This window comes from Monodon monoceros, unplaced genomic scaffold (genome assembly GCF_005190385.1).
Source record: "Monodon monoceros isolate NGI ecotype Baffin Bay Population unplaced genomic scaffold, NGI_Narwhal_1 Super_Scaffold_2, whole genome shotgun sequence".
Lineage (NCBI taxonomy): Eukaryota > Metazoa > Chordata > Mammalia > Artiodactyla > Monodontidae > Monodon > Monodon monoceros.
In genome coordinates this window covers 64,341,980-64,368,384 of record NW_021703776.1, presented here as the reverse complement: position 1 = coordinate 64,368,384, position 26,405 = coordinate 64,341,980, and the positions used below count along the sequence as shown (strand labels likewise).

General features: G+C 40.4%; 1 protein-coding gene across 6 annotated transcripts in view; it reads left to right on the top strand.

The window, feature by feature from the left end:
* Window positions 1-26,405, top strand: part of AOAH (acyloxyacyl hydrolase) — a 171,953-nt gene that overhangs the window by 97,512 nt on the left and 48,036 nt on the right. For all 6 annotated transcript variants that reach the window (XM_029233501.1, XM_029233497.1, XM_029233500.1 and 3 more), the window contains 2 exons: window positions 1,735-1,826; window positions 20,844-20,926. In XM_029233501.1, the coding sequence (XP_029089334.1) occupies window positions 1,735-1,826; window positions 20,844-20,926 (175 nt within the window). The remainder of the gene's footprint in view (window positions 1-1,734; window positions 1,827-20,843; window positions 20,927-26,405) is intronic.

Below are 26,405 nucleotides of genomic sequence, written 5' to 3'. Positions count from 1 at the left end.
TGTTTTCAAGGTTGGGAAACACAGAGCACATGGAGGAGATGACATTATTTCCTGAAATAAACTGCTTCCTGCAACCAGGCACTGAGTTTTGCTGTCAGCCAAGGCAAAAAGGGATCATTGGCTTTTCGAGATTTTATCCAAACTGGGATTCCCAGGTAAAATTCAGGACACCCACTTAAATTTGAATTTACATACACGACAAATAATTTTGTAAGTATGTTCCAAATATTGCCCAGGACATACTAATACTAAAAATTATCCCCTGTTTAATTTCAATTCAACTTTTTGCATATTCCTTTTTTTTAATTGTGGTAAAATACACATAAAATGAAATTTGCCATCTTACCTTTTTTTTTTTTTTTTTTTGCGGTACGCGGGCCTCTCACTGTTGTGGCCTCTCCCGTTGCAGAGCATAGGCTCTGGACGCGCAGGCTCAGGGCCATGGCTCACGGGCCCAGCCGCTCTGCGGCATGTGGGATCTTCCCGGACAGGGGCACGAACCCGTGTCCCCTGCATCGGCAGGCAGACTCTCAACCACTGCGCCACCAGGGAAGCCCCATCTTACCATTTTTAAACGTACTGTTCAGTAGTGTTAAGTATAGTCATACTGTTATACAACCAACATCCAGAACTTTTCATCTTGCAAATCTGAAACTCTATACCCATTAAATAGCAACTCCCCGTTTCGTCTCCCCCCAGTCCCTGTCAACTACCATTCTACTTAATGTCTCTGTGAATTTGACTACTCTTGATAGCTCATACAAATAGAATCATGCAGTATTTGTCTTTTTGTGACTGGCTTCTTTCAGTTAGCATAATTTCCTCAAGGTTCATCCATGTTGTAGCATGTGTCAGAATTTCCATCTTTTTTAAGACTGAGTAGTATTCTGCTGAAAGTATGTACCACATCTTGTTCATAGGAACTCAAATTTAACTGAGCATCTGTATTTTTATTTGCTAAATCTGGCAACCCTATTCTGAACACATCAATCTAGATAAGCTTTTTCTAGGAATTAGACCAGAGGGGAGGAGGAACAATCAGGAGACACAGCTGGCAACATTTTTCTTCTGTGATTTTGCACAAGTCATAGAATGTGGTTCAAGGGAATTCTAATTTTGTCAACACTCTATGTCAGGAGTTCTTGAGCAGGAGTCTATGCAAGAGTTGCAGGAGTTCTGTGAACCCCTTGAAATCATAGGCCATGTTGAGTATATGTGCGTCTTCATGAAGAAAGGAACCATAATTAGATTTTTCAAAGGTGTCTGAGGACCCTCCACCCACCCAAGGAGGTCAGGAGGCACCATCCTAATGACTGAAGGCATAGCTTTGAACTCAAGGAAGGCATATTTGCTGGAGGCTTGGGTATTATTACTTTCCAGACAGTCAATTTTCTGATTATCTAGCCTTAGAAATGGAGAAAATCTCAGAAATTAAGGAGTGGAAAGTTTACCTGTCTCTCAGAAGAGGGATGAACATGAGCTGCCATGCGTTCTACATTTTTCCCAGGAGCTGAATGGAAGCCAGTTCATGAATGATGCTGATCTTTGTGAATTTTCTGATGATGGTTAACCTTAAGAGGTATATGCTTTAAATGCAAAGGCCCTTAAAGAAAGACATTAAGAAAGAGAGTGAGAGAGAGGCAGACAGACCACAATGCCTGAGCAATAGATAATCTTACTCCTTATAGAAAACAAGTGATCATTTTGATAATTTCTACTTTATTTTTCCTTTAGAAATCCTTCTTCAATTTACCAACAGCTCTTACCAATGAGCTCGACTGGCCCCAACTCTCTGGCACTACTGGATTTCTGGACTCCACTAGCAGGTATGTGTGTTTGCACACCTTCAAACATTTCAATATGTCTATGTAAGGAAACAACAGGACATGAGATTTGTCCCCAAGATGTTGAAATGAGAATTATTAGAAATTGCTTCTGGAACATGAATGACAAACAACAAACCCACCACTGACGTAGAGTCTACTGTGTGGTGGGGCATTATGCAAATTAGACTTTACCCCTGCTGGCAAGGAGCGGGTATTCCTGCTCAGGGTCTCTAGAGTTGACCTCCGATGAAAAATACTCAAGCACAACACTGAATTTTTCTGCCTCAAGAGACAAAGTTTACTTGCTTATTTACTCTCATATATTAACATTTTAAAAGGCAGTAGGCAGTTCTATTTTTAGTTTTTTAAGGAGCCTCCATACTGTTCTCCATAGTGGCTGTATCAATTTACATTCCCACCAACAGTGCATGAGGGTTCCCTTTTCTCCACACCCTCTCCAGTATTTATTGTTTGTAGATTTTTTGATGATGGCCATTCTGGTGTGAGATGATATCACATTGTAGTGTTGATTTGCATTTCTCTAATGATTAATGATGTTGAGCATTCTTTCATGTGTTTGTTGGCAATCTTCTTTGGAGAAATGTCTATTTAGGTCTTCTGCCCATTTTTGGATTGGGTTGTTTGTTTTTTTGATATTGAGCTCCATGAGCTGTTTTAAAAAAAAAAAAGGCAACAGGCAAGTCTCAAGGTCTTAGAATCATCCTGGTTTTAATGCTCTGGAGTTGAAAGTAGAGAAGATGCATGGCTAGTCTGAGTGAACACAAACCCAGTGTGCTGTGTGGGATTGGGTGTTGTCTTGGGGCCTGGGGACAGCCATTTAGAGTTTGAGCACCCCATTTTTTAATTTAATAGATGACCTCGCATATCCTGAATAGTTTATTCTTATCTTTACTCACTCATTTTAAAAATACTTATTAAATACTTACTACCTAATAAGGCACAGATGCCGTAGCTATTTCAAAGATAAATAAGGCTCATCCTGCCTCTGCAGTCAACTATAATCAAGGAGGGCAGATGAGAGAAATGTGCAAACATTGTTAATACGGGTTAAATGTGCCAAAAGACAACTGTCAACACAGAGCTACAGGGGTCAATAATGAAAGAAGAATTCATGGAAATGGTCAACAGCCACCTCCTTTTGGGGTGTTTGGCAAGGGGCTCAAACTTGAAAGGATTTAGGAGATGGGGACAATGAAAAAGGTAGAGAAAAAGCTAGAAAGGATAACCAAACTTCAGGAAATGGCACTCATATTTATATAGAAATCATAAATTCCCTTATATTCGTGAGTATAAGGGAAAGTAAAAGAAATGTGTCTTCAAGTTTAGGTGTAGATTTTCACGTTTAATCATGTAAAGAAAATTAGGTCAGTCCTTGCCATTAAGTGTAACAATACTCACAGTATGATTAATAGAGATAGTAGGAAGTAACCTTCATAGGCATTCCCTACATACCAAGCACTGTACTGAGTGTTATTTAGAGGTTTTCTCATTTCATCTCTTTGTGAGGTGGGTGGTATTATTTTCTGCATTTCAAAGTTGAGGAATCTAAGGGCTAAGTTGATAGGCTAAGAAACTTGACCAAGGCCACAGGTGAATAAGAAGTGGTAGGATCCGCCGTCATGGAACCTTGTGAATAATGGAACCAGAGAATAATCTGGTGAACCAAGGCACTCCTAGCTCACAACTTCCAACTTTTATGTGCTGTTTTTATTCTACCTGTGGGAACGTGACCCCCTTTAGCCATTGTCCCTGTGTTTGAGAGTGTAGCTCTAGGATGAGGAAATGACCAAGAACCAAAGATGCCCTCCCGACGTGAAGAGGTGGCATGCATTGTTTCAGACATTGATCATGTGCCCATTGTCCCTTCCTAGGGCCCCCATACTCCCAGTGGTCTGGGGCCCCTGACAAAGACCAAAGGTGGTCTTTGTCACCTGGAACACGTCCAGAGATAGCCTGCCTAAAGCAGCATTGAGGACAACAGTCTTGTTTATCTCCCCACTGTCAACATCAAAATTGAGAAAATATGGGCTTCCCTGGTGGCGCAGTGGTTGAGAGTCCGCCTGCCGATGCAGGGGACACAGGTTCGTGCCCCGGTCAGGGAGGATCCCACATGCCGCGGAGCGGCTGGGCCCGTGAGCCATGGCCGCTGAGCCTGCGCGTCCGGAGCCTGTGCTCCGCGACGGGAGAGGCCACAACAGTGAGAGGCCCGCGTACCGCAAAAAAAAAAAAAAAATTGAGAAAATATTATTTAAGTACCCTCCATGCAATCCAGCTATCTATGTATAAAAGTACTTTGAAATTTCTCTAAATCCAGGCCTTTATGACAAAAAAAAAGAATTAGTTATGACTGAGAAATGGACACAGTTTACCATACTTTTAATGGAAGCTTAAATTTACATATGAACCCCACCTTTTGACCTAAAGCCTCATGAAGTTGCCATTGAAGAAATACTAGTCTGATGTTTAAAATTAATTGTTAAATAGTTTAAACCTTCACTGGAGACACTCAAAGAATGAAAGGGGAATCCATTCCCGTGTGCAGCTAAAATGATGAAAACTTGTTTCCTCATCTTTTTCCACTTACAGCTCATACCCACCAATAGTTGCCCCACATGTCCTAAATCTAATTTTCCTAAAATCTCTACCCAAACTTAGCGCCTGCTCCCAAGCAGACTCTGTTCAGTTGTTTTCAGTTTTTGTTGGGCGGTGGGAGCAGGAGCCAGTGTCCCTCTTTCTCTTCTGCCTCTATTCTGTCCTCAGACCAGGGAGTTCCTCCATTATCAATGTGAAATCCTGGAGCTCGCCAATCCTATTGCAGTTTCCAGCCATCATCCTATGAGAGCCCAGCAGGCAGACAGATCTTCCTTAGGAGAAAGGCAGAGGGGGAAAAAGGAGAGGAAAAGTTGTAAGTCATCAGACACAAATGGTGTATAATTCTTATGAGAGCTATGCAGAGAGATTCTGACCACACGGCACGAAGGAGGGAAGCGTCTAGGTGCAGCTTATGTGAAAATCATCTTTATCGTGAGCTAGTCTATGCTGACATAGCACCTTCTTGCATTAGGCTCTGTACTGCTATTTACAAAACAGTCTGCTCATGCAACTTGCTCAGTGTTGACTCTAAGCGTTATCCTTACCAGCTGTATTTCTAAGGAGATGCGCACCTCAGCTGGTTGGCCACCTGCCCTGCAGGGGTTTTTTTCTCTACGCTTTTGTGGGCCCAGGTTTTCTAGTTATCTCTCTCTTAGTGCTCTTTCGCCACCTGTCTCTGTACACTGTGCCCGTGTGCTCTGCCGTTTAGCTGGAATGGAGAAGAATATATTAAACTCCTTTTGATAAAAAAGGAGATTCTCTGTCTGGAATCAGAGTTGCAATGGATCCCCCATTAAGCAAAAACACAGCAGCATGACAGTCCCTGTGTGTCACCATCCAGTATGTCCTTTGTAGCAGTAGCTCCTATTAAACTCTCATATACTCTCATGTAAATTATACCCGCAGATAACCTGTGCTAGTCCAGTCTTCTTAAAAGAACAAAGAGTTATCAAGTGTGTAACAATTACTAAAGAGAGATTGGCATAGGATGGGGGTCCTCTTCTGGTGGAATCAGGAGAATAAATAGAACATTGACCTAGAGGCAGTGTTTGTGAGAGATGTGGCAGCTGCCGTAGGCATTTTGAGCAAATGTCCCTTTGAGTCCAAATGCTTATCAACATGGGAGAGAATTTATGGATTTCTCTATTCAACTGGATCTCTAGAAAGTGCCTCCTATTATCTGTGATCAGCCTCATGCTTTGTGTATTAACAATGTTCTTTGGAAATGTACCTTTGAAAGCAAAAGTTTGGAAGAGAAGATGGTTGCTTTCCTTTCCTTCTTCCGTTATGCCCTCCACCCCCTCAAAATTTAGTATCTCCTGTATGAGATGAATATAACTCTAATTGAAATTACATGCATGTATTAAAAGACAAAGATAACCGCTTAGTTTTACAAATCTTTACATCCTTCAGTTGAGTCAACATTAATGAAATCTGTTCTCTTGACTCTCAGGCTTCAGAAAATTCAAAAAGTTATATCCCTTAAAACCATGTGTTTTCTGAAAGAAATTGAGTAGTTCAAAGGCAAAAGCAAAAAGCCCTCTGTGAGGTTGGCAGCTTGGGGGCTGGGACCCTGACAATAGGGAGAACTCTAACAATAAGTGAGAAGAAAAAAGTATTTTTTAAAGATTAAAAATAGTTATTTGTGTTCAGATCACTTTCAAAAGCAATTAATGTAACAGGAAAATCCTATTTAGGTTAAAGAAGCCAAGGCCCAGTAACCCATGTAGAAGGATAAAAAACAATACCAAAATTTCAGGAAGGAAGAACTTCTTGCTTAAAAGCAATACATAAATAGATAAGGGAGATTAAGAGTACAGACTTCCAGCTGCAAAATAAATAAGTCTCAGGAATGAAGTGTACAGTGTGGGAAATATAGTCAATAGCTATGTAATATCTTTGTATGGCGATAGATGGTAACTAGACTTATCATGGTGATCATTTTGAAATGCATAAAAATATCGAATCACTATGTTGTGTATCAGGAACCAACGGAGTGTTATAGGTCAATTATACTTCAAAAACAAACAAACAAACTCATAGAAAAAGATCAGATTTGTGGTTACCAGAGGGGAGGGGGAGGGGGAATTGGATGAAGACAATCAAAAGGTACAAAGGTACAAACTTACAGTTATAAGATAAATGAGTACTGGGGATGTAATGTACGAAATGATAAAATAATTAACACTACTACACATTATATATGACAATTGTTAAGAGAATAAACCCTAAGAATTCTCATCACAAGGAAAATAATTTTTTTATGCTGTATCTATAAGAGATGATGGCTGTTCATTGAACTTATTATGATAATCATTTCATGATGGATGTAAGTCAAATCAATATGTGGTACACCTTAAACTTATATGGTGATGTGTGTCAGTTATATCTCAATGAAACTGGAAGAACAAAACGCAACATCTAAAATTCCAGAGCACTGTGAGTCCATGTGGTAGAGTAGGAAGAAGTCTGTGTCTACAGGTGAAAGGGTTCTGGTTCTGTGTGGCTGTTGGGTGGAACATTTAGCATCCCTGGACTTCATTCATATGATGAAGTGGAGTTGCACCTGCCGATCTCTGACGTTCTCTCTGACATTCAGATTTGGTTGTTGTAGGGCAACATGATGTTCGAGTCCACATCCTACTTTATGCTGCTGCTTGATTTAGAAGCATTAGGGAAAACTGCTGGAGAGAGATGCTCCTGCTTCTCTCCACCAAATATGCTTTCTCCAACCCTTAACTAGCCATGCCTTGGGAAAAGATATGACTAAGTTTATGGGTCAGAGCCTGAAATGTTCTAGGAACCATGTTTCTCTAGGGCCAGGGATACTGTGTAATAGAAGTCAAGCTCATACATAGTAAGCCCTGCATTAGGTGTTTGACCAGCTTATTAGTTAAAGCGGTTCTCCATTATAATCCTTTATGCATACTATTTCTTCCAAGCGACCCCCAGAGAGGGAAACAGGTGACTCCAAATCCTTAACAGAAATAACCACCTGAACCCCATGCCTCTAACCTGAGAATTTATGGTTATGCAAATCCCCTTCTGAAAGTGAGGCCAGGAGTCGGTCCAGACAGTGGAGTACTGCCTGCCAGGGCTAAATGACAGAGAAGTTCTTCAAAGCTGGGAGTAAGAGCAGGGCAACAGACACAACTTAAAAAAAATAAAGTAAGCCTGCAGTTAGCCTTAAAAAGTCACAAAAGCCCAAAGAACCAAAAACAATGACCAAAGTTACCATATCAAGCTAGAGAGTTACGAGTGAGGCCAGTGGGTCAACATAAGTGGGTGCAAACTGGATGGAATTTTCCAGGGTAACTGTTGCTCCCTCTGCTTCTGACTTAAATTTGCTATTTGGGGCCAGAAACAGAGCAAATGCTTAGAAAGAAATAGACAAAGCCATTGTTATAAGTGGCACAGTAATGCTATTCAAGGACATTTAAACACACATCTTTGATGAGAGGTGTCCTAGAATCTGAGTGTTAAAGGTTATCTATTCTCTCCAACCCAATAGACATTATATGAGAGAACAGTTTTGAAAAGCAGTGTATAACTCCAAACCAAGTCACTTGGGGCATTAAAAACATAAAATTGGAGAGAAGGGATTTGCAGCTAACATTTGCCAACCTAATTTCCTGTTTAAAAAAAAAAAAAAAGACATGTAAGTACGAAGCACTAATAGGCTTAATAACCTTATTAAAACCATTATTCAAAATTTACATGTGATATAATTGCAAGTGATTAGCCATCTTATAATTATACTTTGCAAAACAAATAATTAGCCAAAGAGTTGGTCACTTTGAGGTTGGGTGAGGCTGATTGGAGTGAGAGGTAGTCTACATCAGTGATTCTCCAAGTGTGGTCCATGCACCCCTGGGGGTGGGTCTCTAAGACTTTTTCAGGGGGTCCACAGGATAAATCTATTTCACAACAATGCTAAAACAGTAGTTGCCTTTTGCACTGTGCAGCCCTTTGAACTGATGGTGAAAAAGCAATGGTGGGTAAAAAGCTGCTGACATCTGAGCATGAATCAAAGCAGTAGCACCAAACTATATTAGTAGTCACTGTGGTCTTCACCTCCACACCTCCTGGATTAAAAAAGAGGGGATATCTTCCCTTGAAAATGTCACCTATAAGGTAAGAAAAAAAATATTAATTTTATTAAAGTAAGTACATGATTTTTAATGATTTCATCTGATGAAACGGGAAGTATGCATAGGGCACTTCTGCTGCATAACAAAATATGATGGTTATTCTAAGGAAAAGCACTTGTGTGAGAGAGTTGAGAACTGAATTAGTCAGTTTTTCATGGAACACCTTTCTTACTGAAAAAGACTGGAAAATAGTTATAGTTATTTAGACTTGGATTTATGACAGGTATTACATCTAAAATGAATGCAATGAGCTTGTCACTTCAAGGAAAACAATTTGAGATTTCAGAGAAAATTTAGGATTTTTGAAAAGTTGTATCTTCTACTATAAACTTGACAGCTTCCTAATACTCCAAGTCCTTTCCAATGAGATACGTGGTGCTTGCAACAAGTATGATTTTTCAATATTGTATCATAAGATGCATCAACATTTGGAATATCTGCATAACTCAGTAAACCAATATTTTCTAAATGACAAGTTTGTGATATATGAAATCATGCCTGGGTGAGAGATCCATTCAAAGTACAAGCTAGACCAATGCACTTGAGTGCAACATCATGCAAAAAGTCCATTTCAGATTCCATATTGCAACTAATCACCCTTTAAGAAACAACTGCTTGCTGAGTTTTGGTGTAGAATCAAAGAAGGCTATCGGCTGTTATCTAAAAAGGATATTAAAATGTTATTCACTTTCAACCTAAATGTATACTTAAGACAATATTTTCTTCATATAATTCCATTAAAAGAACATATCACAACAGACAATGCAGAAGCAGATGTGAGAACCTAGCTGTCTTCTATTGACATTAAATCAGACATTGAAGAGATTTGCAAAATGGTAAAATGATGCTTTTCTTCTCACTAATTGGGGGAGAGGTTGGAAAATATGTTTTTTTCAGAAAACAAATATTTCATTTATGTTAACATGTAATGGGCTTATTATTTTAAGTGATTAATAATTAAATGATCTTTCAAATTTCTAATTTTTAAGTTCCAGTATATAAATATTGACAGCTATAACTCACATAAACAAAAGCTCTCCGGTTTCTTCAATAATTTTAAAAACATAGAGTGGTCCTGAGAGAAAAAAAATTGAGAATTTCTGTTACAGGGAGTGAGTGTAGAAAAGACCTGTGGCTGAGGAGAGTGGTTGGGGGATGCCAACACGTAGAGGTTAGGGAAGAGAAGGAACGGCCCTCAAAGGGGAAAGAAAACTAGAAGCATTTAGTGTCCTGGAGGCCAAGTGAAGAAAGTGTTTCCAAAGGAGAAGTGCCCATCAGCCAGATGGTGCCTGAGGAAGAGGAGGATGAGAACTGAGAAGGACCACTGGGTGTCCAGACAGTGATCATGGGGACACTTTGACCAGAAACGTTTCAGTGGAGCGGAGATGGAAGTCTGATTGGAGAGAATAGGTTCAGGAGGTGATGAAGTAAATGCAGGCGAGCATACACAACTCATAGCGAGTTTTACTATCAAAGGGAGCATAGAAGTGAGGTGATAGCCGATGGGGAATAAAAGATGAGGGAGACATTTTTAGATGAGAAATCCTGCAGCATGCTTGTGGAGTTAGGAAGAGCCAAAAGAGGGAGAAAGGCGGACAAAGGAAGGAACAGGTCTTAGACAAGGCAAGAAGAGATGGAATGCAGGCACAGGGAGGCTGCCTGGTGCAGGAAGGACCACCTGGAGGCCCCAACTGCTAGCCCAGGACTCTTCGTGCTGTGTACTGACAAATTTCTCCACTGTGGTGATGTCCCCTTTGACCCTACTTAGTTTTTTGGGGTTCTTTTTTTTGACCCTACTTAGTTTTTAATTTTATTTTTTAATTTATTCAAATCATGAATACATTTTTATTTTACAAAAAATACTGAGCTATGTAATGTAAAAAGCCAAAGCCCTCTCCCAATTTCATTCCCTTTCTCAGAAGAAAGTCCTGTTATCAATTTAGTGTGGTTTCTTACAGACCCTTTCTATGTATTTGTACATAAAGAAATAAATGCTTTGTTGGGGTTTTCCTGTAAATGACATCATACTATGCATAACATACTATAAATTAATGCTTTAACAATACTTCTTGAAACACTTTCCATTCTTGTGCAGAATGGTATTTCATAGTATGGTTGTTTTATTCTCCTACTGATGGACAGTCAACTGAGTTCCAAATCCTCATTAATTCCAATAATGCTGTAATGAACATTCTATGGTTCTCTTTATGACTACATGTAAGGATGTCTTTAGAAAAAAATTACTGGATCAGAATGTATACATTTTAAATTTTTTATAGTCCTTCTAAAATGGCTACACCAATTTACAGTCCCACAAATATTGTATAAGAATGCTTGTTTCGGGATTCCCTGGTGGCACAGTGGTTGGGAGTCCGCCTGCCGGTGCAGGGGACACTGGTTCGTGCCCCGGTCCGGGAGGATCCCACATGCCACAGAGCGGCTGGGCCCGTGAGCCATGGCCACTGAGCCTGCGCGTCCGGAGCCTGTACTCCGCAACGGGAGAGGCCACAGCAGTGAGAGGCCCGCGTACCGCAAAAAAAAAAAAAAAAAAAAAGAATACTTGTTTCCCCACACCTTTGTCAATACTGGATATTGACAAATATCTTCTTAATTTTTTTCCGATCTAACAAAAAATATTTTGTTGCTCTTCTAATATGTAACCTCTTAATTACTAGTAAGTTTGAGCATTTTTCATAGGTATTGACCCTCAGCTTTGTCTTATCTGGTTCCCCCCCGTTCATGCTTCAACAGCCACCAGTCAGGGGTCAGTTCCTTTTGACGGCCTCTCCATACTAACCCCCATCTGACTGTACGATTCTCTCCTGTGCTCCTATTTTGCCCCTTCAATACCAATGTCATCTCACTTGTCATAACTGTTTACTCACTGTCTCCCAACTCCACCCACCCCATACCTGACTCTGAGCATCTCGAGTGCCAGAATTCGGCTTGACTTCGCTCTGGGGCCCTAGCCCCTGGCACAGAGTGTGGCACCATAGTAGGTACTCAATAAAAGAATCACTAAGTTTATAATGACATCACTTTATATTTGCAGAGTGTGGTACGATCTACAAACATCCTTCCCTTGCATTTACTCAGATTGCCTAAATCAAATCAGATTTGCAGGAATTAACATTTCAGGGAAAACACCAGGAACATGGGAGGAGGAGTATAAATAGCATGAATTTGATCACCAGCTGCATAACGGGACGCATGTAAAAATAAATCAGTGTAACTTAAGCCCTTGGACTTCTAAGTGGGTTTGATAATAAATGTTCTACAAGAAATTAGCAAAATTCATCATAATATTAAAGTAAATACACAGTCAACAAATTGGAGAAAATAAGTTTAAAGTAAAATTATCAATTCAGTAGTCAGGTAGAAAGAGTAAAACAAAGGAGAGATCTGCTATTTGGTCAATAATAGATAAATTAAGCATTGATGTGAATTTTTGTCCAGAATGATATAATTTTACAGCAATCTAGATTGATCAACGTAAATGTACAACCTCCAAATTTTTCTGGTAGAATTCTTGTAACCAACTGAACTTGAGATTTTAGGCCATCTCATAAAGCTCAAATATAGATCACAGAGATAGTTCATCAGTATTCTTCAAAAACTGTTTCTGTGAAACGTTAGTTCCACAAGATGTTAAAAGGTATTATGCACACTTTTTAAAAAGATTCCTAGGTCAAATAAGTTTTGGAAATGCTGGTTTAAATAAAGGGAAACAGGTTTATTCAGTGTAAGGCTTATCAGAGCCTTCAATAAGCCCCAAAAGTTTTGTATATAGCTCCAAGGTATAATATGAAACATTTCTTAAACTAATCTGACCACAGAACCATGTAGAATGTGTGTCTGTTTTATGAGAAAAATATGTCTCAAGAAACTAGTGTTGCACAGAGCATCCTTTGAGAAATACTGCTGAGATTACTAAAACAATCTTCTTCTATGCTACAAATGATCTTTTCAGATTTATAAGCATCCACAGGCTTAAATCCCTCCGTTTTATCACAGTTTAACGTTTACCCTGATACGGTGGCCTAGAATCAAATCTGAGGCTGGCAAAAGCCAGGATGGAGAGAGTTATAATGCCACAAGCTCAGAGAAGGGTAGAGGAAGGAATCTTAGTGGAAAGTTAACAGGTAAGAAGCCTTGTGTGAGTATAGCAGCTTATGAATTATTGAACACGATGCCCCTGAAATCTATTTCCCTCTACTATTTTGCTGCTCCAAATTCAAAAATCTATCATGCTGTCTTGCTAATCTTTTCATGTCTGAACTCCTGGGACCTCTTCTGCAGTCATCCTCACCTTGCAAGCCCCCCTGCATAATTAGCCCATTGCCAGGCTCTTTGAATACACAACGAGTCATATTCTGCATGTTTATCTCTCTCTGAGGCTGAAATCTTGGTTCTCTTGTGATGCAGTGAATTAGGGGTTACACAGGGCTCTGGGATGTGGCTAGTATCAAAGAGCTAGAAGGAATTTTAAAAGTTCTTTAATCCATCTCCCTGGCCCCATGCTGGCCTGACCTCCATCCACATCGGAAAGCAAATTATCCACCCTTGTCTTAAAACTTCCTAGCAGTAGAGGTCCCTGAATAAAGCCTGTCTAGTCTCTAAATTATCCAATTTTATCCCAATCCACTCCCCTGTCCTAACCCTTCACATCAAATGTTACCATTTCTCTCTCACTCACCTTCCAAGCCCCAGTCTTTTTTGTGTGACTTATTCCCATTCAGCTTCACAGGGTCTCAGAATTTATACCCAAACTAGCTGTGCTGCTAAAGAGAGTCAGAAATAGACTCAGAAACAGGATCTGATACATTACTGTTGCTTGAATAATATTTCACTCGGTTTATCCCAAAAAACCTCTGATATGCTAAGCCCTTTGGGAAACTGTTTTGTTGCCTCTCTCCAAGTGGGTTCTGCTTGGAATCAACATAGGAGGTGCTATTTTTTTCAATTTTGAAACAACCCTTTTAATTTGTCTGCATTATTCCTTTTTTTGTTTGTTTGTTTTTGTTTTTGTTTGCAGTATGCAGGCCTCTCACTGTTGTGGCCTCTCCCGTTGTGGAGCACAGGCTCCGGACGCGCAGGCTCAGCGGCCATGGCTCATGGGCCCAGCCGCTCCGCGGCATGTGGGATCTTCCCAGACCGGGACACGAACCCGTGTCCCCTGCATTGGCAGGTGGACTCTCAACCACTGCGCCACCAGGGAAGCCCTGTCTGCATTATTCTTGAGGCTCGTTCTTAATTTTACTCTTTCTTTTGTTTTGTTTTTCTTTCAGCCATAGCGAAATGAGGTGGGGGGCGGGTTATTAGAAGGCTCTCAGAGAAAGTGGTTTTTGTGTTACCTGAGCCCATGTTGGGGAAAGCAACTAGTAGACATTCTGAGATTTATCTGTTTTGAATTTTGGTATTAGAAATCAAAATATGACTAGTGTGTCCTCAGTGAAACGGCTATACTTCCTAGGCCCTACAATAGATGGAGCTGATAAAACTGGGAATTTAACATGGTGAACCTCCAAGCCTACTCTCAATGCTGAGGGCACCCTTACCTTAGACACTGGGGAATGTGTGAGGAAGAGAACTTTCAAACACTCCTTCTTTGCACCACTCAAATTACAGGACTGAAGCTATTACCTCTTCTACTAACCCATTGGACTGGGTTTTGATGCACAACAGAGGAAAAAGAGAAATAAAGATCATATAGGAGGGCTTCCCTGGTGGCGCAGTGGTTGAGAGTCCGCCTGCCGATGCAGGGGACGCGGGTACGTGCCCAAGTCTGGGAAGATCCCACATGCCGTGGAGCGGCTGGGCCCATAGCAGTGAGAGGCCCGCGTACCGCAAAAAAAAAAAAAAAAAAAGATCCTACAGGAAACTGGAGTCCAAGTAGGGAGAGGGGAGTGAGAAGAGGGGAATTTGAAACCAGAATGGTGATCACCGTTAACCTTACTATGCACGGTATCCTCAGTTTAGCCTATTAATTCAAGTTTCACTGACCCTGTATGTAAATAACTTTCTATTAAGCAATCTCCTCCATTTATAGGCATCTCAAATATTGTATTACAAGCTTCTCAACATATTGTACTGATCCCTCTATCTCCTCAGAATTCCTGAGCACTGCATGAGAAATTCAGTTCCTAAGATTTATAAGAGAGGTTATGTATTGAGAATGGAGATGAAAGAAAATAGTAACTTTTTAGGTGAAATAGTTTCTAGTACTTAGTGTTACAAAACCTTAATCCCAAAATTCTAGATGCTATTTCTGGTCAGAAATAGTAATGGAGCTCTTTGCCTATTGATAAAGATTTCTATGTTCTTTCTGTAATGTGTGACTAACTGTAGCTATAATATTAATATCCACACTGTTTACTCTCCATGAGGAGGTCAAGAACAAAACAATATTTCAGTACAGAAATTCCACTTTTAGAATTATCAAAAATACCTTTCTGGCCAAATATTGGTAATAATTACTTTCCCAAAGGAAAATAACCCCTCTTTATTGACTGTGAAATTATTTTAGTATTGAACTCAGATCTAATGTCCATTTCCCATCTGCTTTTTCAAAATATAATAAAATAGTCGTGGCAGAGGGCGTAGACGATGCAGTGTATAAAGTATTCATTTCAGGCTTCTGGGTAAGATAGCAGATTGAATAAAGCATTTACTTCTCTTCCTTGAGAAACCCCACTAAAATGACAGTAAACGAATTTGTCCACAAGGACAAAGAGAACAGGAAGAGCCAACAGCCACAAAATGTTGGAAGCCAGAAAGCAGAAGGAGAAGTGGTAACTGACTTAGTCGATTCAAGAAAGTTGCTTCCTAAACTAGGAGGAGGGACAGCTGAGAAGCAACCCAGTCTAGGCCACAGAACCCCAGAGGCCTTGGGAACTGGCTCCATATGGTAGCTCTAGAAATGAAAGTGAGGCTAAAAATAAGTCTTGGTTGAGAGATTGTTGAAGTAGTTAGATCCTCGGATCTCTTCCCCTCCCTTATTCTGATATAAGACTAGGGTTTCTTCTCTGGAGATGCTAAAATCAAGAGCTTCTGGACTGGAAGACAGCAGACAAGGGGAGGTAGGAGCACTGTGCTAAAGCACAAGCATGCTGAACCTGAAGTCCACCCACCCCTGGACCCAGAGGGCTGGCAACCCAGTTGGACATTAGAAGACCCTTCTCTGGAGAATCTGCACATCCTAAGAGGAAAGCCCCAAAGACTCGGACAGCAGGGGTTCCCTGAGAAAGGCCCAGCCAGTCCACCCTCTAGTAAGGGCCGTAGACAACAAGCCACACCCAGCAGGCCCACTTTCCAATCAGCTTTTGAGTTTTCAGCTAGTTTCTACTTTTACACATAAGCCAACAACCCAAGATCATCAGATATCTGAGACCAGCCTCGAATGTGAAAAACAGCACAAAAACAAACAGAAAAACAACTTCAAGATAACAGAGACAGTGCTCCAAGGGGAAATTTTTTTTAACTTTAATTAATATCCTACTTATAAAAATAATTAAAATGATATCTTCAAAAAAATAAGAGGAGATATTACATTCATGAAATTAAAGCATTATACTAAAATTAAAGAAATATTCAGAGACCAAAAATGATCATTGGGAGATTATACTAATGACATAAGATGAAGTTCATGGATGTATTGAAAAATCATGTTGAGGATATCATCCAGAAAATAGAGCAAAAGACAAAGAGATGGAAACTAAGATAGAAAAACTAGGAAAATTAGAGGACCAGTCTAGGTGACCCAGTATCCAAATAATAGGAGTTCTAAGAAAGGAAGAAATCATCAATGGAATAATTCAAGAACACCTCTCAGAACTGAGTGACATGAATTTCCAGGTTGAAAGTGTGTCTAACACTGAATGGAAATAGAACCACACCAAGCCTGTCATCATGACACTTCAGAACACTTGGAACAGATGCTACTCAGGTTCTCAAAGGATTGAGGCACAGAATGGCTTCAGACAACAACATAGGTAGGTCAGGATCCAATGGATCGATTCCTTCAAACTTCTGAGGGAAAACGATATTAACCCAGAATTCTATAAGCATCTGTTCTGCCCATCGATTGTTGTGTAAAAAGTACTCCAAAGTTTAGTGGCTTAAAACAAGGCATTTTTATACCTCACAGTTTGGGAGGTCAGGAATTCAGGCAGAGCTTGGCTGGCCAATTCTTCCTCTCCATGTAATATTGACCATGGACACGACAGTATTCACCCAGCGCTGGGCTGGAGGGTCCAAGATGGCTTCTCACACGAAGTGGGTGCCTGACGAGGGGTGACCAGAAGGCTGGGTTTAGCTGGATCTCTTTTCCTTTCCAGGTAGGGTTTTGTGGTTTTTTTTTTAATAAACTTTAATTTTTGAGCAGTTTTAACTTTACAGAAAAAATGAGCAGAAAGTACTGAGAGTTCCCAAATAATCCCTCATCTCCTCAATTCCCCCTATTATTAACATCCCACATTAGTGTGGTAGATTTGTTATAAATGAAGAGCCAACCTTGATACGTTATTCTTAACTGAAGTCTATAGTTTGCGTTAGGGTTTACTCTTTGTGCTGTGCATTCTATGGGTTTTGACAAATGCATAATGACATATATCCACCATTACAGTATTGTACAGATTAGTTTCACTGCCCTAAAAAGCCCCTGTACTCCACCTGTTAATACCCGCCTTCCTCCTCTTAACCCCTGGAAACCACTGATTTTTTTATTGTCTCCATGTTTTGCCTTTTCCAGAATGTCACACAGTTGGAATCACACAGTATGTAGCCTTTTCAGATTGGCTTCTTTTACTTAACAGTATGCACTTAAGCTTCCTCTATGTCTCTTCACGGCGTAATAGCTCACTTCCTTTTATTGCTGAATAATAGTCCTTTGTATGGGTGTACCACAGTTTATCTATTCACCTATTGAAGGACATCTTTGTTGCTTCCACTATAGGGCCTTTTTAACATGGTGTCTCCAGAAAGATAGTCAGACTTCTTAGGTGGTGGACCAGGGCTCCAAGAGACCAAAGTTGCCAAGATTCTTAAAAGCCAGGCCAAAACTGGCATAATGTCACTTCCACCATATCTTTTTGGTCAGAGAAGTAACAAGACAGCAAGACTTAAGGGTAGGGGTGTCAAAGATAATGAGGCTACTCTTAAATCTACCACACCAGTCAACAAGAGGCAAACTGATAATTCTGGAGACCCATTTCCTCTTTCCTATTGGTACTTAACGAGAAGCTGATTCCTCCTGTTTGGAACTCCTCCTTTTTAACAAAACAGTTACCTATCCCTGAAATTTATTATTATTATTATTATTATTATATAGCAACTTATAAACACCAGAACCTGCTTTCCCTAAAAATATATAGGGTGTCCCATATGTGTCCGGTCTAGCTATGTCCTGTCTAAGACACTTTTCTATGAGATAATGAGAGTTCAGGGACCAGGTGAACACTGCTACTTCTCTACTTGAAGTTCGTCCCCAACAAGTCCTATTAACCCTTATTTGTGTTTGTATTTATGGTGCAAGCTGTGTTTCTGGGCCCGCCCTACACCTCACCAGCAATACCTCACCACCCTACACCTCACTAAGTCAAAAATAAAAACATTTTCAGATGCTAAAAAAAGTAATGTTACTTCACACACATCCTTCAAACGTTACGTAAAAGTACTCTCCATCAAAAATAAGAAAAATGCAGTCTTCCAGGAAATAGGATATCTAACAAGTCAGGAAGAGGTGAAAAGGATCCCCAGGGTATGAAGAAGGAGGCTCCCAGGATATCTGCTCTGCAGCAGAGTGAGAGGGCAACAAGTCCTGATTAAGCAGGGCGAGAGGACCCAGGAGAGATTTCCACAAGGAGATGAAATTTAAAAACTATCTGATCCATCAGAGCATATTGAAAAGAGATCAAACAACTGTAAAAAGATTTAAGGGTGAATTGATGATAAACAGTTAAGAAAATTAAACAAAGAAACAAAGGCAGCTATTAACTCCAGGGAATTGAAAGTGTTGTGAAGAGAAGAAAAAGCAATCATAGATCTGCTGTGAATAGCTAAATCCTCCTCTTGGTAGTGAGAAGTGAATAGATAATGCCAAAGACTAAAAATCAAGAAGTAGCCTTGAAAGTATGTTATTTAGAGATAAGAAAGAAAATACGAAAAGACTCAGTCAAATAAGGTTGAAATTAATTGCCTCTGGGAATGGAGAAATGGGGAGGAATGGGGAGTGTGAGCTTGCTGTTTACCACTACAAGCCTTATAGACGAAAATAGTTCAACTAGTTTGTTCTGTAAGGCTCACCACTTCAAGTCTTTGCTCACATCCACCTTTTCAATAAGCCTTGTTCTGACCACTCGAATCCTAGCTCCCCTGCCTCCCTTTTTTCCATAGCATTTACTGTCTTCTAGCATGCTCCATAATTTGCCTATTCATGATGGTTAGTGGGTTTTTTTCCCTGCCAGAATGTCAATGACACAGGGGCAAGGATCTTCGTCTTTTTCATTTACCAGTAGGACCCAGGTGCCTCGAATAGTGCCTGGAACATAGTAAGGCCCCTTAAACATTATTCAAGTAAAATGAATTTGATTTTTAAAACTATGCACATGGGTAGCTTTGATTTTAAAAAGTAAAATAAATCACTCACCTCAAAACTCTACCACAAAGCAAAAATTCCATAATTAAAATATTGTTCAGAGATCTTGGTCTTCTATTAAGAAATGTTACTAGTAGTTTCTTTTTTTCTGGGGGGGGGTGTTCATTGAAGTATAGTTGATTACAGTGTTGTATTAGTTTCTTTATTACATTCTTTTCCCTTATAAGTTATTATGCAATAACTTATAAGAGAAAAGAATGTGCTATACAGTAGGTCTTGTTGGTTATCTATTTTATATATAGTAGTGTGTACATGTTAATCCCACTAATTTATCCCTCCCTCCCCCTTTCCCCTTTGATAACCACAAGGTTTTTTTCTATTATTATTAGTTTCCTCAGAAAGAACAATACTTACAGTGCATTCTAAGTGCCCAAACCTGAAGCACTGAGACAGTAGGCAAGCACTATAATACAATGAGTGAGACTTACATAACACTTAAAAATAAGTGATGATTCATGTAAGGTTGTGAGATATGAAGTTTATTATAATGAAGAGAAGATAAAATACTTTTGAGGAATAATCCAATATATCTGAGTTTAATTATTATTCATTAGTTTATACCTGGTCTTGTTTCAAAATGGATTTTAGGAAGCCTATAAAAGTACAGAGAACATAACATTAAATTCCATTTAAATTAAATTAAAGTTTGGCAAAAGAAGATAGAAAATCAAAGATGGGACAAAGAGAAGCCAATAAAGTGACTTAAAATATGTGCAGTTACAGCCTGATGCTGGTTGAAAATTTGTCTCTAAAATCTGTGTCCATTAGTATTAGATTCAGCTATAAGTAACAGAGAAACTCAACGTATGGGTGGTTTAAATAAGATGACAGATGAGTTTATTTCTTTCATATATGCAGTCCAGGTCTGATATGGGAAGTCAGCTCCACTGGTCCTCAGGGCCCTTCCAGCTCACGCCTCTGTTTTCTCAGTGTAGAACTTATCCCCATAGTCCAAGATGACAGCATTCCTATTGTGGGCAGCAGAATGGAGAAAAAGGACTAAGCAAGGGTCACCTGCCAATTGTTTCCTGAGAAACATTCCCAGAAACTGTCGCTGGATACTTCTCCTTCCATCTTATTGTCCAGAATTTAGTGAAGTGGCCACTCCTAGCTGCAAGGGAAGCTGAGTAAAGCAGTCATCATTCGGGGCAGACACATGTCCTACTGAAACTTCTATTAAAATGGATGAAGGGGGAGAAATGGATCTGAAAGACAACAGGAGTGTCTGCCACAGCTTCACAGCAACCAAAAGAAGAAAGGGAACATGATCAGATTCAAAATAACCGAGTTGGTAAAAATGGCCAGTTGCTCAAGAGACTTACAGCAGCTCTTGGTTAAAAGGTTAGAAAGGGATGACTGGAAGTCTTCATAAAAAGAAGAAAAAGTTTGATCTTATCACATCAGTGCAACCCATTTTGTAGAACTGTTTCTTATAACAACTCCTAATAATGTATTGACAGTTTAGAGAAAATGTGCCCGCAGAGATTTGATTTTCTGAGTTCATTTTCACATTTAAAAAATCATAATAAAACCATGTTTCTTTTAACTCCATCATGTGAATGTCCTGTCATTAAATATACACATATATATTTCTTTCAGAGTTAAAGAAAACTCTATTTACCTTCGTTTACGGAAAAGAAACCACTGCAATCACAGGGACTACCAGAACATTTCAAGAAATGGTATGTAGTGTTCCATTGAAACTTTCACCAATGTGCCTTTAATGATTGGTTTTATTTCATAAGTACCACAAAAGCAGGGGATTAGATAATAATGAACATAGAATAAAATGAACAGTCCCCCTTTTCAATACCATTTCCTTTTCTGAGAGAGGGGCCCTTTTAAGCCTTTTACCCATAGCAAAAGAGAACAAGACAAGATGCCGTTAAGGTAGAGACCACCGGGGCACCTCAGTCATCCAAGAGCAAAGCTCTAGAAAGGCCAAGGTGCAGGGCATCAAGGCTCAGGAAGCAAGACCTAAGTGAGCATTTGCAGAATAAGGGCTGAGCGAAATCAAGGTCATTGCAAAGACTCTGCCCTCCCTTATGGTGCAAAGTCTCCCACATTTCTACTGGGGTTGGAGTTTTATGAAAAATAGCTAAAAGGTTGTGGCTGAAACCCCCCAAAGCCATTTTAAAAAGGAACGTGTTTTCAGGGTATTGTCTCCATCAGCTTCCCATGTTTCCCAGACATCTGTGTCTTCTGGGCTTGTTTCTTACCTGTGTGGTTCTCACCTCCCACCTTGGACCCAGATTCAGTCCACAAGATTTTGATGTAACTCCTGATTGATTAACCATGGCGTGGCTAGTACCTAATGAGCTGCCAAGTAATGTTTTGTGACACATAATGCAGAGATGGCAAACACTTAGTCTGTGTGTTGCCACTCCATCTTCCAAAGTCTGGGGAAGATATTAAACTAACCCACCTTAGCACTCTTGTCTGCTATTCTGCTTCAGCGATTCTCACAACACAGCCCACCTGACAATCGTCATCAACAGATTAGACTTGGCACATAAAGTTAAACCTATCTGCCATCCCCATGCCATCTCTAATCAACAGAGTATTAAGGAATTTTCCAAGCAGTACAAGTTTTATCTAAATATATGACCTACAAATAATGTATTGTTTATCATATATATTCTACGCAGAACAAATGTTCTATTCTAAGGACAACATAGATTTTTTCTTACTAATAAAATAATAGCTGATTGTTGATCTCTTACCAAACGCTAAGAACAATTTATGTATAATATTTCACCTAATCCTTTCAACAAACTATAAAGCAAGTATTTATTATATATTACTTCAATTCTAAGATATCATTGATTGTATTAGCTCTGGAGAGTGTTAACGGTGGAAAAAGGAAAGAAAAATGGCAATGTACACATTGATTGCAGCGCTCAACCCGGTATCAAATGTATTAAAATACGTTTCTCAGAATTGGGAATTTGTAATGATATCTACACTGTTACAGCTGGGAAAACAGAGGCATAGAGAGAACAAAGAGTCCTGTCCAGATCACAGAATAGAAAGTTGGAGAGCTGGAATCTGTACCCAGCTTATCTCACTCCACTCAGACACCAACAACGATAATACAGTCACTGGTCTATGATCTGAGATTGACCCACAGAAAGAAATCAACCTTGTCTCTTTGCATATGAACATGACCAACAGTCTATTGGAAAGTTGTCATGCAACCTGGCTAAGAATCATCATAGACACAAAGTGAATACTGACCCCTTGTTGCTCTCTCTCTTCTCCTTTAATGAGATATTCAAACAGTCCCAGTGCTGGCAAAAGCTCTCTGTCGGTGTAGACTGTAAAAACAAAGAACACAAAAACACCATGAGGAATATTATGCAGCTCTAGAAAATGAGGACTAAAAGTCCATATCTTTTTATTTAGAAAGACAAAACACCGCCAAAAGAAAAATTAGCATATAAAATTGGATAGTATAATTTAATTTCTACTGTATTTTGAAAAGAAAAGAAAAAACTAGCTGTACATAAGAAAATTGGTAGAAAATACACCAAAATCATTATGTTTGATAAATTATGGGTGATAGCTTTCATTTTTTTAATATTTCTGTTTCCCACAGATTTTGGTTTTATATAGAAATAACAACCAAAAAAAATCTAGATGGAAACTGAAGGAACAGTAAAGACCTTGCCCAAGGTCCGCAGCCAAGAGTCCATGTTAGGGTGCAGAATAAGGAATAGGATTCGGCTAGAAATGCAGGCTGGAAGCTGCGTTCTCCCCGTGTGTCTGTGACACCAGCATTTCTCTCTCACAAGACCCAGACGTGTCATCTCAATGTCACTTTTCTCCCACAATGAATGCAGCCATCTTCTGTAAAATCTAAAAGACCAAAGTAAAATTCTCTGAAAAGTACTCAGTACAATTTATAGTAGACATCTCTCCTTTTGTGGTACACTGTCTTGACAGCATTTCTTTAAAATTCAGATCGTGGAGATAAAAAAGGAGAAAGAAGATGGGAGGATAGCCTAATCACGAAAAAACATGTATGTCAAAATTTGATTGAAATCCATGGCTTCTGTCAGACTTTTATCTAATGAATAGATGCTGGGGTGGAGTTGGGGGTGAGGAGTATTTCTGTTCTTTTCTTTAAATTCAAAATCCTTAGAAATACAGAGAGTGTACACTTTGTCTAGTATAACTTCTTTGAAGATGCTTCTTGACTATTTTTCTAAGGATGTAATTATAAAAAAAATTTTTTTTAAGTTTCTCATAGTTACTCATTATTTAATGTCCTGGCTTTATTCTCCAGCACATCTTCCTGTTTTCTGCTGCTTTCCTCACTATGGATTTTTCCTTTGATTATTATGCAGCATGTAACCTGACTGCCAGTGCCAAATTATTTCAATTACTCCCCAAGGTTTTTATTAGATATAGAAAAAGTCGGCTTTCTATAGCCTGCATTTCTATGTCTACACTTATTTTTCAGAACCAGTGAGAGAGAAAGGAAAAAGGGAAGAAAGAGTTGAATGGAATATGAAAGCATTTCTTAAAAATTGTGTAAAAAGAATTAAAGAAACAGCTCCTATTTTCCTCTTGAGGTTTATGTACAAGATCTCAAAAATTTCTATAGATAGCTCTCCCATGAACCATTGCCAGTGATTATAAGGTACTTTAAAATGTAAACTGTTGAAGTCATTTTAATTTGGGTACTAATTCTCTGGCATAGAGGGTTAAGCGTAGGAAGTTTCTTGCTAAGCCTTCTTTACAATCAGCAAAGGAGATGGGTTGCAGCAGCCCTTACAGCTCCCAACGTGCCAACACAGCTCGGGTGGGGAGCAGAAGGGAGTGCGGTGAAGGGGGAATGGGTCAAAACACCAGGGGGTTGGCTGGGTCCTCACAGAATATCACCTCACTTCTCAGAGATACAAGGTGAAGCCCAGAGAACAGAGAGCAGAGGTCTTCCCCTCCTTGTTACTTCATAAAGTCTTTTTTCTTTGTCTATAAAATAGCAGACTGGTTTTGAATTTAGGCCCTGGAATTGGTCTGTGACTTGGACAAATTGTTAAATTGCTCTGGTCCGTTTCTACATCTATAAAATGGGGATCATGGTTGGATGAGCACAACTGCCCAAGGCGATGCCAGGATCTCATTCTTTGTTGCCATTGCAACAAGCCAGCTCCAATGGGATTCTTCACCCCACCCTCCTGGGGGAAAGGCTGCACCCAAACTCAGTGGGATGATGGGGTTCAGGGGACAAGCCCAGCCTTGTAAGTTTGTCCTTTCCCCAATAAAGCCAATTCCTTAAACTATGTCACGTGACATGAAGGAATTCATCACAAAACCCAGATGGGGATCCCTTTGCAAAGTGGCGGTGATAGCAGTCCATACTTGAAATTCACTGGGCCGTGGTAAGGTTGAACGGGGAAATACAGTGCTTCCTGATCTTCCGTCTTTGTTGCTAACTTCACCCACCACCTGTCCTGTTATTTACTCAGCATTTTAAAAAAATCAGTCACTTTTTCAATATAAATTTTTGTTTAAAGAAGCAAGTAGATTTGAAAAATCAAAAATAAATTTAAAAAACACATGTCCATGTTGGGAAGGCCTGTGGCTCCCAGAGTTCAAGGGCAGAAAGAGGGACATCTAGCATTGAGTTTCCTGGCCCCTGGGAACAGTAGCTAGCAGGAAGGTAATGGGGATAGGGGAGGGGCTGCCAGCCCCACCGGGAGAATCTGGCAGAAAGAAAGAGGCTTCCTCTGGGAGGAAGAAGCTGGGCTAGGGATAGGAGTGGGCAGTGATGGAAACTGGTAGTTGGCAGATCTAAGATTGACAGAGGGGATCTGGGGCGAAGGCTAGAGGAGAAATGAGGGGACTGCAGAGGGAGCCCTGGGGAATGGGAGGCAAGTGCAGCCTGGGGAGCAGGCTCGGGGCTCCCCTAGAGAGGCTGGAGGAGACAATGGGCAAGGGCAGTGTTAAGGTGATGGTGTGAGAACTGAGGGTGGGGCAGTGAAAGACCCCTGCTGATGGGTGAGGCAAGAGGTGGAAGCTGTGGGTGGAAGGGGCTGGAGAACAAGCCTTGGCTGCTTGAGCTGGAAGCTCTAGAACATGTTGGAAGGGGCAGAAGCAGATGAGGGGTGTCATCTTCTCCCCAGCAATGATCACCCCTCAGAGACTAGTGCTTCAGGCATGGACGCCAGTCAATATTCAGCTGGGGAGGCCAACACAGCAAACGTGGACCCCAAAAGCACCTCCTATACCCGTGCTGCACGTTCCAATCTTTGGGACCTCATCAAAGGTCTCGGGCCTTAGGCCTCGTGCTCAGAGAGGACTCAATAAGTATTAGCTTTTTTAGTTGCTGTTGTTTTTTTTTTTGCGGTACGCGGGCCTCTCACTGTTGTGGCCTCTCCCGTTGCGGAGCACAGGCTCCGGACGTGCAGGCTCAGCGGCCATGGCTTCACGGGCCCAGCCGCTCCGCGGCATGTGGGATCTTCCCAGACCGGGGCTCGAACCCGTGTCCCCTGCATCGGCAGGCGGACTCTCAACCACTGCACCACCAGGGAAGCCCAGTATTAGCTTTTATTCAGCCCTCACATAAGCCCTTTGTCCCTGCCTCTGTTGTTGCATTTCCTCGCCTGTAGCTGAGTCATTTGCTTTAAGTCTGGCTTCCCAGTCTGACGGTGAGGACAAGCTGCATGGGAACCAAATTTGTACTCCCAGCCCTGAGCTGAGCTTCTGCTGCACGTAGTAGGGACTTGTCAAACTGACACGCTTTTTTTTAAACTAAATAACTCTCAGGAGTTACATTTAACCTTTGAAGAGAAGAAAAGCACACACAGTGATCTTTTGCCAACCTGAATACCTCCATGGTGGGCAAAAACCATGAGTGACAAGATTATGCTTCATCTAAAATAAAGGGTAGAAGAAAAGCAAATGTTAACGTGATATTCAATATCAATATGTCTTTTAAAGTAAAGAAAAATTCGTAAGGCATCTACTTCTAAAGTAAACAAGACTCATCTCCTTATGAAACAAGCAAATCCCAGCCCTGAGCCTCCATGGCCACACAGCCTGCAGAGGAGGGCACTCTGATGGTCTTAGAGGCTGCACCAAGGATCTCTTTACAGTTTGCAAGCAGGACTTTACTGGCTTGAAACAGAATGTCTTTTTCACTTGCAGCCTTCC